Raw genomic sequence first — 14,059 nt, forward strand, 5'->3', positions numbered from 1 at the left:
TGGCCAAAATCATTATTAACAAACTGTTTTAATGGCTATACTTTTACAATTTAAAATAATTATTAATTGTTTGTATGTCACTAAGTAAACAGTTGATCATTCAAATTGTACCATTTATTAATGTGACTATTGCATAATTATTAACAACAGCACTCAACGAACAAATGCATAACAATCAAGTTTATTATAACTTGTTATTATGAAGTGTTGCTGGTATTATTACACCAGGATTTTCATGTGAGCTCTTTTTGCTGTGTTTGTGTGGAAAGAGAGATGTTTTTGGCGAAGATTTTTGGAAAATGGACAAAACCTACATTTTCAAGAAGTTCTTGCAGCCTTTAGCTTAGTTTTCAACCCCGGGCTCTGGGCGGCTCCTGCAGTGTCGGGGGGAGTGGGAGGGACGTGCTGGGGAGGGAATCTGCCCGGCGAGCGTATTAATAGTCCCGCAGTCTCTCCGCTCTCTTTAAACGAATTCCTCCGTTCTCTAAGGGCCTGCTGCATTCCTGAGTAGGAGGGTCCAGCATGCTGCTACCGCCATTCCGCCCCCTGTGCGGCCGCTGTGTGCTGAATATGAGATCAGGAGCCTCACAGAACACGCACACATTTTACCATCAGAGCCTCGCTCAGAAATACAGAGACATACACCACATCTGCATTTGCCCCCAAACCCAGACTGCTGTCATTGTTGTTGGAACTGTGCGTCTCTTTAGACTGAGGGGATTGTGCAGACACACAGAACAGATTCTTGTCTTTTCTCTCTCGCTCTTTTCTTTATCTCTCTCTCTCTCTCTCTTCCAGTTCAAGGTTGGACTGATGGTTCAGAGATGTCTCGCACCTGCAGTTTTGACACCAAGGTCACAGCCCACAGTGGTGACACAGTGGGCCCCTGGGAGATGTAGTCTTTATAATGCTGAGTGGGGGGGGGGTCATGCAGGGCTGAGAAGCAGGCTCAGTACTGAGAGGCAGACTGTGTGTTTCATTTGTCAAAATAAAGGAGCAAAACGATTTCTTTCAAGATTTGTGTGAGATTTATATGTGTGTGTGTGTGTGTGTGTGTGTGTATACCACTGTTGTCAGAACAAAACCTTTTACCTGCCAACTGGTAACTTTACAGGAGAAGGAAAAAAAACTACTTTTCTTTTAATGTAAGTCAATGGAACCAGACATTATTTTGGGCCATTTGTTTTGGTCCATTAATCATAAAATTTGCACACAACAGACATTTTCAGATTATAACAAGAACTGAAAAACAACAAAAATGGAGATGCAAGGTTTTGTTCCAACATCAGCAATATATAATACAAATATATTTTAGTGGTACATATAGGTGCTTACTTAAATAACACAAATGGGCCATATTATTATTACTATATATATATATATATATATATATATATATATATATATATATATATATATATATATATATATATATATATATGCACACACAATACATATGAGACACATTATTACATATAGGTACATGCATGTATATTAAAGATGTGGAACATGTACATGTAACATATACATATATGCTATAAAATGAGACATATTACATGTATACAATGCATATAGAACATAGAATGTATAGGTATAAGAGATTTACAGTACTGTGCGAAAGTTTTAGGCATCTAAGCACATTTTTAAACAATTTACCTCAGCATTGAGATTATCACAATATACATTAGAATAAAGTCATATTCATAATTCAAATAAACATACAAACAATAAAAAGTAAGAGGAATTTCTTGTGTCCATATTTTTCCTTGACACCTTCACAGCCGCCACAGAGACTCGTTAATATCATCAATTACATCATGAGCAAAATTTACTGAAGCACTGATTGGTCAAACCAGGAGCTGCTTTATAACTACATGTAATACTGGGATACATGGGTAAACAAACACAAAAACACTATATATATATATATATATATATATATATATATGTGTGTGTGTGTGTATGTATATATATATATATATATATATATATATATATATATATATATATAAATGTACACAATATGTACACAAACTACACAATAAATGAAAACATGTCCTGGGTGCCTAAGACTTTCGCACAGTACTGTATAATAAATATGGGAAATATTATGACACTGTGGATCAAAACCTGCATATATCTATTTATATTTATCTGTATCTATACTGTCCATCTATATACCTATATTTCATGGTGGAACACCATTGACAATACAGTTTAGTCCAAGACTAGACAGAGAAATTGCATATTTCCCCATGTAGGATCAATAAACTGCTTAACAAATATATTTATATTACTATTGCATAGACAACAACGAGCATCTACACTGGGGAATGACCACACTGGGGTGGGTGTGGGTGTGTGTGTATATATGGAGTGTTACCCAGCAGCATTTCATTGTATAATTACAGTAATCATCATCGCAAACCGCTTAGTCCAGATAGGGTGATGGTATAATTACAGTCTGTATTTATCTATATCTGTATTTATCTACTGTCTATCTACTAGGCTTAATCCATGTTTTAGGGGTTAAATTATTCTTCTATGCATCACTGAAGGTTGTTAAGCTCATAGCTGGTGCCTGATGATTGACTCTTTCCAGGCCTAGTTTAAAACTTGGGAACAATCCAAATGGTCTATTTTTACATGTGGTGTAAAAGACATTCAGTCATGCAGCCAGGAGAAGTAAACTGGATGTCCTGTTTAATAAGGCTGAGTCCATTTGTCATGTTCCATTCAGATGACATTTTATATTCATTCACTTCAAACTGCAAGAAGACAAATCATAAAGATAACAACCACCTGTTATTTTACCACCTTCTTCACCTTCTGCAGGGCCACAGGGGAGCAGAGTGTTCTTGGAGAAGATCAGTAAGTACTGCTACTGAGCGCTGATTACTGCTACTGAGTGCTGATTGGTTAACATCACTGCTACTATGTGCTGATTACTGCTACTGAGTGCTGATTGGTTAACATCACTGCTACTAAGTGCTGATTACTGCTACTGAGTCCTGATTGGTTAGCATCACTGCTACTGAGCGCTGATTACTGCTGCTGAGTGCTGATTGGTTAACATCACTGCTACTAAGTGCTGATTACTGCTACTGAGTCCTGATTGGTTAACATCACTGCTACTAAGTGCTGATTACTGCTACTGAGTCCTGATTGGTTAGCATCACTGCTACTAAGTGCTGATTACTGCTACTGAGTCCTTATTGGTTGGCATCACTGCTACTGAGTGCTGATTACTGCTACTAAGTGCTGATTACTGCTTCTGAGACCTGATTGGTTAGCATCACTGCTACCAAGTGCTGATTACTACTACTATGTGCTGATTGGTTAGCCTCACTGCTACTAAGTGTGGATTACTGCTACTGAGTCCTAATTGGTTAGCATCACTGCTACCGAGTGCTGATTACTACTACTATGTGCTGATTGGTTAGCCTCACTGCTACTAAGTGTGGATTACTGCTACTGAGCCCTGATTGGTTAGCATCACTGCTACCGAGTGCTGATTACTTCTACTATGTGCTGATTGGTTAGCCTCACTGCCACTAACTGTGGATTACTGCTACTGAGTCCTAATTGGTTAGCGTCGTTGATACTAAATGCTGATTACTGCTACTGAGTCCAGGTTGGTTAGCATCACTGCTACCGAGTGCTGATTACTGCTACTGAGTCCTGATTGGTTAGCATCACTGCTACTGAGTGCTGATTACTGCTACTGAGTCCAGATTGGTTAGTGTCACTGCTACCAAGTGCAGATTACTGCTACTGAAACCTGATTGGTTAGCATCACTGCTACTAAGTGCCGATTACTGCTACTGAGACCTGATTGGTTAGCATCACTGCTACTAAGTGCGGATTACTGCTACTGAGTCCTGATTGGTTAGCATCATTGCTATTAAGTGCTGATTACTGCTACTGAGTCCTGATTGGTTAGCATCACTGCTACCAAGTGCTGATTACTGCTACTGAGTCCTTATTGGTTGGCATCACTGCTACTGAGTGCTGATTACTGCTTCTGAGCCCTGAATGGTTAGCATCACTGCTAAGTGCTGATAACTGCTACTGAGACCAGATTGGTTAGCATCACTGCTACCAAGTGCTGATTACTACTACTATGTGCTGATTGGTTAGCCTCACTGCTACTAAGTGTGGATTACTGCTACTGAGTCCTGATTGGTTAGCGTCGTTGATACTAAATGCTGATTACTGCTACTGAGTCCTAATTTGTTAGCGTCACTGATACTAAATGCTGATTACTGCTACTGAGTCCAGATTGGTTAGCATCACTACTACCGAGTGCTGATTACTGCTACTGAGTCCTGATTGGTTAGCATCACTGCTACCAAGTGCTGATTACTACTACTATGTGCTGATTGGTTAGCCTCACTGCTACTAAGTGTGGATTACTGCTACTGAGTCCTAATTTGTTAGCGTCACTGATACTAAATGCTGATTACTGCTACTGAGTCCAGATTGGTTAGCATCACTGCTACCAAGTGCTGATTACTACTACTATGTGCTGATTGGTTAGCCTCACTGCTACTAAGTGTGGATTACTGCTACTGAGTCCTGATTGGTTAGTGTCACTGATACTCAATGCTGATTACTGCTACTGAGTCCAGATTGGTTAGCATCACTGCTACCGAGTGCAGATTACTGCTACTGAGTCCTGATTGGTTAGCATCACTGCTACTAAGTGCTGATTACTTCTACTGAGTCCTTATTGGTTGGCATCACTGCTACTGAGTGCTGATTACTGCTACTAAGTGCTGATTACTGCTACTGAGACCTGATTGGTTAGCATCACTGCTACTAAGTGCTGATTACTGCTACTGAGCCCTGAATGGTTAGCATCACTGCTAAGTGCTGATTACTGCTACTGAGTCCTGATTAGTTAGCATCACTGCTACCAAGTCCTGATTACTACTATGTGCTGATTGGTTAGCCTCACTGCTACTAAGTGTGGATTACTGCTACTGAGTCCTAATTGGTTAGCGTCGTTGATACTAAATGCTGATTACTGCTACTGAGTCCAGGTTGGTTAGCATCACTGCTACCGAGTGCTGATTACTGCTACTGTGTGCTGATTGGTTAGCATCACTCCTACTAAGTGCTGATTACTGCTACTGAGTCCTTATTGGTTAGCATCACTGCTACTATGTGCTGATTACTGCTACTGAGTCCTTATTGGTTAGCATCACTGCTACTATGTGCTGATTACTGCTACTGAGTCCTTATTGGTTAGCATCACTGCTACTATGTGCTGATTACTGCTACTGAGTCCAGATTGGTTAGCATCACTGCTACCGAGTGCTGATTACTGCTATTGAGTCCAGATTGGTTAGCATCACTACTACCGAGTGCTGATTGCTGCTACTGAGTCCTGATTGGTTAGCATTACTGCTACTAAATGCTGATTACTGATACTGAGTGCAGATTGGTTAGCATCAATGCTACTAAGTGCTGATGAGTGCTACTGAGACCTGATTGGTTGGCATCACTGCTATTACTACTGAGTGCTGATTGGTTAGCATCACTGCTACTGAGTGCTGAATGGTTAGCTACACTGCGACTGAGTGCTGATTGGTTAGCATTTACACTCTATGATTTTGCACATATGCTATATGGCAGCCTGTTCATTGTTGGACTTGTTCGGGAGCGCCTTCTAGTGTTTGACAAATGCAGAACATATTGTCGAGTGGCACTTTTTGGTCCCTATCAAGGAATATGTTTGTGGATGGAGCTTAAATATCTCAGCTGTCTACATTTGCTAACTGAGAGGAGAGAATCGAAGCGATTCCTTCATCCCAGCTCATTGTGCTTTCATGGACCATGCTGGGTGCCAGCCACAGAGCCCAGCTCGGCAGCCCTCTTAGAAAGTTAAACCACTCAGAATCCCTCTCATGCCAGTAACAGTGGCTTCCTTTATCACCAGACCTTGCAGCGAGCTCTTGCTTGTCAGCACAACACATCACACTGTGGCCTTGAGATCAGGAGTGACCCCTGTGGCTTACAGTGCCCGACCCTGACGAGCGCATTAGCTTTAGCCCACTAATACTCACAGACCCACAGGGCACTGGCAGCACATGGCCATCTAGGTGGGGGCACCATCTGCCAGCGCTCGATCACTGGGGCAGCGTTAATCTTTCATGGATGCACATACTTCCACACATGAGCGGCAGCTCCATTCATAGTATTATATTGCTCCACCAAGCCCCAAGAGCTTCTATAATAAGCAGCACTTACTGAGGTTGACTGCTTGCATATAAAAGCCAGTCTGTCTGTCTTTGTGTGAGGGAGAGAATATGAAAGATAGACGTAAGAGAAAAGCATTTGATTGTACAGCGAGGTAACCTACAGCACATGCAAATTTCAGGAACTGGTAAAAATAATGGAAAAATTATGACTGCTTTTACTGTGGGAGCTCTGACTCCGGCAAATTATTGAAGGTAATTCTTGTAGAGACTACGGACATAGTAGATCCATACTGGATTATAATCACAGATCTCATAAATAATCACCCGCCACCCTAGACAAAACTAACCCATCTCCAATGGGGATGCAGGATACTTCACATTTTAGAAAAGCAAAAGAGGATTGGAGCGATTCTCCATCTCGTTGAGGAGCTACAAACTTTAGGAGCACTTTCACTCAGAGCTTTTGGAGATGCAGCTCCCTCTCTCACAGAACGGGCAGATGGTGACTCTGGGCTACTTTCCATTTTGTTAAAGTGAGAGTGGTGTGAAGAGCTTTTCGGAAGCCATAGCTTTAAGTGCTTCCACATTCGACTCGATTGTTTGTAGCATAGTTTGAGCTGCTTTTGGAGGTTCTGATCCTTGTGATTGGTCAGAGGGGTTCATGTCGGCAGCAAAGTTTCACAGAAATGAAACAGAGGGCGAATAAAATAATGTCACTTTTTACTGTTCTGGTATTCGTGTTTATTTTTAGAGATGCACTGATACCACAGTTTTTTCTCTTCTGATACCAATACTGATACCTTATCCTTGATACATGATCGGCTGATACTGATACTGATACTATATATATATATATATATGTGTGTGTGTGTGTGTGTGTGTGTGTGTGTGTGTGTGTGTGCATGTGTGTGTGTGTGTGTGTGTTTTTGTATGAATGTATGCTTGAGATAATTAATATCTGAGATGCTTAGACAAACCTATTTATATAATTAGAATTAGAACCATATTTAACAAGTGAATTACGGGTAAAATATTTTTAAAAACAGAACTGAACAATATAAAAACTTGTGATCTGTGCATGTAAACACCCAGCAGTGTTTGGTTTGGCAAAAATGGAACTGAATGCTGTTTTCCAAATTTCTCAAGTCATTTGTCTCTCGTGCTGCATCTCAGAGCATCAGACTCTGTTAGAGTTTGGTAAATATTATCGCATAGCTCATACTGTCATTAGCCGCAGCTGAGCTGCATATTTCTTGGCTTTGTTGAAGCAAAAGTCTACAGTAGCTCACCACTGTATGATGGAGTTTATGGAGTTGCACCTCAGGCAGGTAATCTGACACACAAGCCAGCTTAGCCATGCTATGCTAAAGGCTAAACCAAGGCTAATTCCTCATTACCTCATTACCTCTAGAGGGCAGTGGTTCATTTCATCAGTACACGTGTGCATCAGATATTGCTTCAGGGTATCGTCCATTGATATCAGTATCCCTATCACCAATATCGATATTGGTTTTACGTCCTAATATTGGCACAATTAATTTATTGTCATCTGAATTAACTGCACAAGTAAACTGCTTTCATGTGTCAAGGTTTTGTGCACACAGTATGTATAGCCTCCCGGTGGCTCAGCCAGTCAGAGTTTTAGAACCGGAACTGTCCATTTAATAATAATTCATAGAGCCTATGTGATGGCATGTGCCGATCCTCGCCAACTGCACACTGTTATCACGCTCCATGTGCCACTCTCCCATAAGCCCCTCTCATAAATAAACAGGCTACAGATTATAAACACTTCCAATGAGTCTCAACCATCCTCATTTCCTGCCAGGAGACAACAGAGGGTTTCACACCAATCAATCGGAAGACAAGCCCCTAAGAATGCAGAGGGAATGCTCAACAGCTCACACGCTCCGGGAAATGCTAAATCAGAAGTCATGCCAACAATTAGAATAAACAAAAACAAGTGGCTTGTCGTGCAAAAGGCCTGTTTTGGAAAGGTTTGTGTGTGCTGGATTTGCCTTCCGTCTGTGGATCCTTTGGCAGCGAACGGTCCGTGTTGGCAAGCACTTAGCATGGATCTGCTAAAAGAATGAGTGCTAAAGTTGAGGAGTGTGGGGGGGGGATGAGGGTGAGGGGGGTTTAAAACAGGGAAGGCGAGAGAAAAATAGTGGGTGAAAGGAAGAAGGAAAATAATGTATCCCAAAGAAGCCATAAGGAAAAGTCTTCAGTGCAGCTGTGTCACCCCTCTCGGGCTCTGTCCGGCTTAGGAAAGGTTCTCTGAAGGCTGTGGCAGCGTTAGCCGCTCTGCTGGGGTTGTGAAAAAGAATCTACATTTTCTGTGAAAAAGCTGCAGTCAGGGATGAAACGATACAATATTAATGTCCAATATTTTTGGGGTAAACTACAAAGGCATTTACATGCATGCAACAGTGCATCATCAAACTTTAGGTCGAAATATTGATCAAACATAAGCATCGATATAATGCCTACATGTATTTTCAATAATTGTCTTTAAATACTGATAAGATTATATTAAATATTAAATTATTAATAGATTAAATATCATTGTGCATCGCTACTGCACTGATATCTTAGCAAAACATCGTAAATCTGGTCAATATATCGATTATTTCTCATTATGAGAGAGTTCATATACTGACATCATATACTGTCAGCCCAAACTGCTGACCTTCCGGTCACGAAGCTGGTTCCCTAACCTCCAACCCACGACTGCCATCAAACACATTTGTCTAAAAAAAGTCTAGAAATAAACTATATAATCGTACAATATTCTTTGAACCATATAATAATGAGACATTTTAGATACGTGTTCGCTGTTTTAGATGCTAAGCAGTGTGTAAATAGGTTGAAAGGACATTATTTCTGCTCTTTATCTGCAAGCTTGTCCAGTGAAAGATCTTATCAGTATATATTTTCTTATTGTTAGATATATACCAAATTGATATCAAGTTTAAATCTAAGTAATATTTCAAACCCTGAAGAACACAGCAAGCTATAGGAAATGAGAGTAAGCCTATATGAAATAATATTTCTGATGATTTTGAGCTTTTGGTTACTGCTACTGCTACTAGGGCAATGTGCAAAATATCAAAACAGCAATATAATGTGAAAGGTTTCAGTACTAGCCTAGCTGCTAATACTGGTTTGAAGAACAGAGCATCAGTACTCATTGTCAATGAATTGTGATTATGCTAAATCATTGTATCACCCAGGCCTAGTATTATGCCAGTATACTGGCTCTCAGAGGTTTTGGCGCTTCTACTGAGGTCTACATAAGCCTCCACAGTCATGTGAATGTGCCCTCGTCTGACTTCGCTGTCAGTAAGTTGAGTACTGTACTGCTCAGTTGAATCCTGTACTGTTCAGACAAATCTCCCTCCTTTACTCTTATAAAGGGATATGAAATGGATAGGGTAAATTTAAAAGGCACCTGGGATGTAAAGGCAGGTTTAATGGAACGACTGTTGTTTTGTGCTGTGAGAAGGATTTGATTGACGTTTAGTGGCCAGATTGCTATAAAACAGATCAACTGCTCCAGAGCAAAAGTTCAGTTTCCAGATTCCTGTGATTTCTCCCCGTTCCAACATCCGTTTATTTGGATTTAATGCAGCACAACCTTCATAAGACAAAGTCTCAGATGTCAGCCAGTGAATTCATAAGTATTTCATCTAGTAGCTATCTGTGAGGGAGCTTTTAGAGGGGGACGTCTGGTTCCTATCACCACCACTGTGAACAGTTCTGGCTCTGCAAGTCTCTTTTCACACCAAACCACTCTGAACGTCTTTGTTTACATCGTAACCATTTAATTACGCAGAAAGCTCCTTGAATGAACACACGTATTGAACACATCATTCTCTCAGTACTCCATTTTTCTCCTGTTCTGCTTTCCTGTCCACACCAGGTTCCCTTTCATAGCAGCGGTGGCCGTGCGCCCAGTTACAGCCATCAGCTTCATTTTCAGTCTGGATCTAATTACCCAATCTCAGAGTCAACACGGGACAAAAGAGCCCTGCGAGCAAGGAGCGTGGCTCTTTTTCTCTTTCTGTGTCCTTTATGGAAATTCTTCTGAACTTGTTGGTTGCCTGAAAGTCATCTGCTGCCATTCAGGATGGAAATGGACCGAGAAGATGTCAGTTTGGAGTAGAAAAAGCACAATGAGTTCTAATCCACTTAGCATGACTTGCTTTGGTTTGGTGTTCTGTCACGTCGTAAACATCATATGGCGTTTAAGTGACACCATAAATCATTTAGTTGTGCGGCGGTTTTTGTTCTGACTATGGCTCTTTCTGTTTGGGGCAGCAGCATGTAGGCTGCAGATCTGTGTAAGGTATACAGTTCCCTTTGGCTCTGTTAAAGTAGGTCAGACTCTGAACCGCTCTGGGTCCGGCCCCACACTTCACCCATTGTCCCCCAAACAGGTAATTAATGGAGACTTTATAATGGGTTTGGATATATGAGGGAAAACTGAGTCCAGGCAGAGAGTACAGTCCGTATCGTAACTGCAGGAAATGAGAGAGAAACAAAAGCAGACAGAGGGATTTGAGTACAAAAAACAGAAACGGCATCAGAAATGTGAAAGGAAATAGGTGTGACCTGCTGACAACTGCATTATAGTTTTAACAGTACTCATCAGAACACATCGTTATTTTGCACAGTTCCAGAGGACTAACACACTTGTAGACAAGTTGATGCGAATGTCTAAAGAGCAAAAGATTAAAAAAAAAAATCTCAAAAAAAGTTCTCAAAAAGTTTTCAGTTGAAACTTGTCAGAAATCTAGTCAGAAAAAGTTGGACTGTAATTATATCATTATAAATGACTCTTCTTATTTTTAAAAGTAATTATATTTACTATTATATAATAAGAAAAGGCCTTCTACAACTAGATGTGCCCAGAAATGTTGCAGTGCAAATGCACTATTTGGCATTAACTGAGTTTTGATCTGTAGGAAACAACTTGCTGACTTCTTCCATCAGTGTCACAATGCAGAATATACCACAAGATCCACCACAAACGCCACATTTCTGAGGTCTCCCTTCACTTCTTTTCTCTGCTGGCTTAACTTCTGTCCTGAACTGAATTCTTAATACTCTCTAAAATAATCCCATCATTACATACCAACCAGATCTGAACACAGCTTTATTATCCCCTAAAATAATCCCATAGTTCTACACCAAGCAGACCTTAACACAGCTTTACTGATCTCTAAAATAATCCCATAGTTCTATACCAGCCAGACCTTAACGCAGCCTTACTGATCTCTAAAATAATCCCATAGTTCTATACCAGCCAGACCTTAACGCAGCCTTACTGATCTCTAAAATAATCCCATAGTTCTACACCAACCAGACCTTAACACAGTTTTACTGATCTCTAAAATAATCCCATAGTTCTATACCAGCCAGACCTTAACGCAGCCTTACTGATCTCTAAAATAATCCCATAGTTCTATACCAGCCAGACCTTAACGCAGCCTTACTGATCTCTAAAATAATCCCATAGTTCTATACCAGCCAGACCTTAACGCAGCCTTACTGATCTCTAAAATAATCCCATAGTTCTACACCAACCAGAACTTAACACAGCTTTACTGATCTCTAAAATAATCCCATAGTTCTATACCAGCCAGACCTTAACGCAGCCTTACTGATCTCTAAAATAATCCCATAGTTCTACACCAACCAGAACTTAACACAGCTTTACTGATCTCTAAAATAATCCCATAGTTCTATACCAACCAGACCTTAACACAGCTTTACTGATCTCTAAAATAATCCCATAGTTCTATACCAGCCAGACCTTAACGCAGCCTTACTGATCTCTAAAATAATCCCATAGTTCTATACCAGCCAGACCTTAACGCAGCCTTACTGATCTCTAAAATAATCCCATAGTTCTATACCAGCCAGACCTTAACGCAGCCTTACTGATCTCTAAAATAATCCCATAGTTCTATACCAGCCAGACCTTAACGCAACCTTACTGATCTCTAAAATAATCCCATAGTTCTATACCAGCCAGACCTTAACGCAGCCTTACTGATCTCTAAAATAATCCCATAGTTCTATACCAGCCAGACCTAAACGCAACCTTACTGATCTCTAAAATAATCCCATAGTTCTATACCAGCCAGACCATAACGCAGCCTTACTGATCTCTAAAATAATCCCATAGTTCTATACCAGCCAGACCTTAACGCAGCCTTACTGATCTCTAAAATAATCCCATAGTTCTATACCAGCCAGACCTTAACGCAGCCTTACTGATCTCTAAAATAATCCCATAGTTCTACACCAACCAGACCTTAACGCAGCCTTACTGATCTCTAAAATAATCCCATAGTTCTATACCAGCCAGACCTTAACGCAGCCTTACTGATCTCTAAAATAATCCCATAGTTCTATACCAGCCAGACCTTAACGCAGCCTTACTGATCTCTAAAATAATCTCATAGTTCTATACCAGCCAGACCTTAACGCAGCCTTACTGATCTCTAAAATAATCCCATAGTTCTATACCAGCCAGACCTTAACGCAGCCTTACTGATCTCTAAAATAATCCCATAGTTCTATACCAGCCAGACCTTAACGCAGCCTTACTGATCTCTAAAATAATCCCATAGTTCTATACCAGCCAGACCTTAACGCAGCCTTACTGATCTCTAAAATAATCCCATAGTTCTATACCAGCCAGACCTAAACGCAGCCTTACTGATCTCTAAAATAATCCCATAGTTCTATACCAGCCAGACCTTAACGCAGCCTTACTGATCTCTAAAATAATCCCATAGTTCTATACCAGCCAGACCTTAACGCAGCCTTACTGATCTCTAAAATAATCCCATAGTTCTATACCAGCCAGACCATAACGCAGCCTTACTGATCTCTAAAATAATCCCATAGTTCTATACCAGCCAGACCTTAACGCAGCCTTACTGATCTCTAAAATAATCCCATAGTTCTATACCAGCCAGACCTTAACGCAGCCTTACTGATCTCTAAAATAATCCCATAGTTCTATACCAGCCAGACCTAAACGCAACCTTACTGATCTCTAAAATAATCCCATAGTTCTATACCAGCCAGACCATAACGCAGCCTTACTGATCTCTAAAATAATCCCATAGTTCTATACCAGCCAGACCTTAACGCAGCCTTACTGATCTCTAAAATAATCCCATAGTTCTACACCAACCAGAACTTAACGCAGCTTTACTGATCTCTAAAATAATCCCATAGTTCTATACCAGCCAGACCTTAACGCAGCCTTACTGATCTCTAAAATAATCCCATAGTTCTACACCAACCAGACCTTAACGCAGCCTTACTGATCTCTAAAATAATCCCATAGTTCTATACCAGCCAGACCTTAACGCAGCCTTACTGATCTCTAAAATAATCTATACAACATCAATAATATTGGCAATAACAGTAAAAATATCAAATAAATGTGATAATACTATTAGCTATTAACACAGTGATCTTATATAGTAATACCTAGTACAGTATAAACTCATATACTGCTATATTATAGCTCAAGCTATCTGTGTTTTATGAAAATAATCACACCAAGGAATCACAAAACTTTATATATTTTGTTCACATTTTTTATTTTAACACTTTTAACGCAAGCTGTTTAAGCTCTGGCCAGTAGGGGGAGCACTGTTTGACTTCAATTCCACCTATGAGGACAAACATCGGCTGATGAGCTGCTGAAGTTTCTTTTATTGGCTCTCTGTCAAAACATCTGCATGAATTGGGATGTGCTTCATGTAAATTGTATGTATATGAGGATAAGTTGGGCATGTGTCATGCAAATCATTGTCGTTGTACGA

General features: G+C 40.3%; 1 protein-coding gene across 2 annotated transcripts in view; it reads left to right on the plus strand.

Annotated features, from left to right (window-relative positions):
* Nucleotides 1-14,059, plus strand: part of dock10 (dedicator of cytokinesis 10) — a 189,944-nt gene that overhangs the window by 27,002 nt on the left and 148,883 nt on the right. Inside the window, exon 2 of one of the 2 annotated variants that reach the window (XM_017691862.2) lies at nt 2,836-2,871. The exons of the other annotated variant lie outside the window; for it this stretch is intronic. Coding sequence (XP_017547351.1) covers nt 2,836-2,871 — 36 coding nt within the window. The remainder of the gene's footprint in view (nt 1-2,835; nt 2,872-14,059) is intronic. 2 annotated transcript variants of the gene reach the window in all.

This window comes from Pygocentrus nattereri, chromosome 19, assembly GCF_015220715.1.
Source record: "Pygocentrus nattereri isolate fPygNat1 chromosome 19, fPygNat1.pri, whole genome shotgun sequence".
Classification (NCBI taxonomy): domain Eukaryota; kingdom Metazoa; phylum Chordata; class Actinopteri; order Characiformes; family Serrasalmidae; genus Pygocentrus; species Pygocentrus nattereri.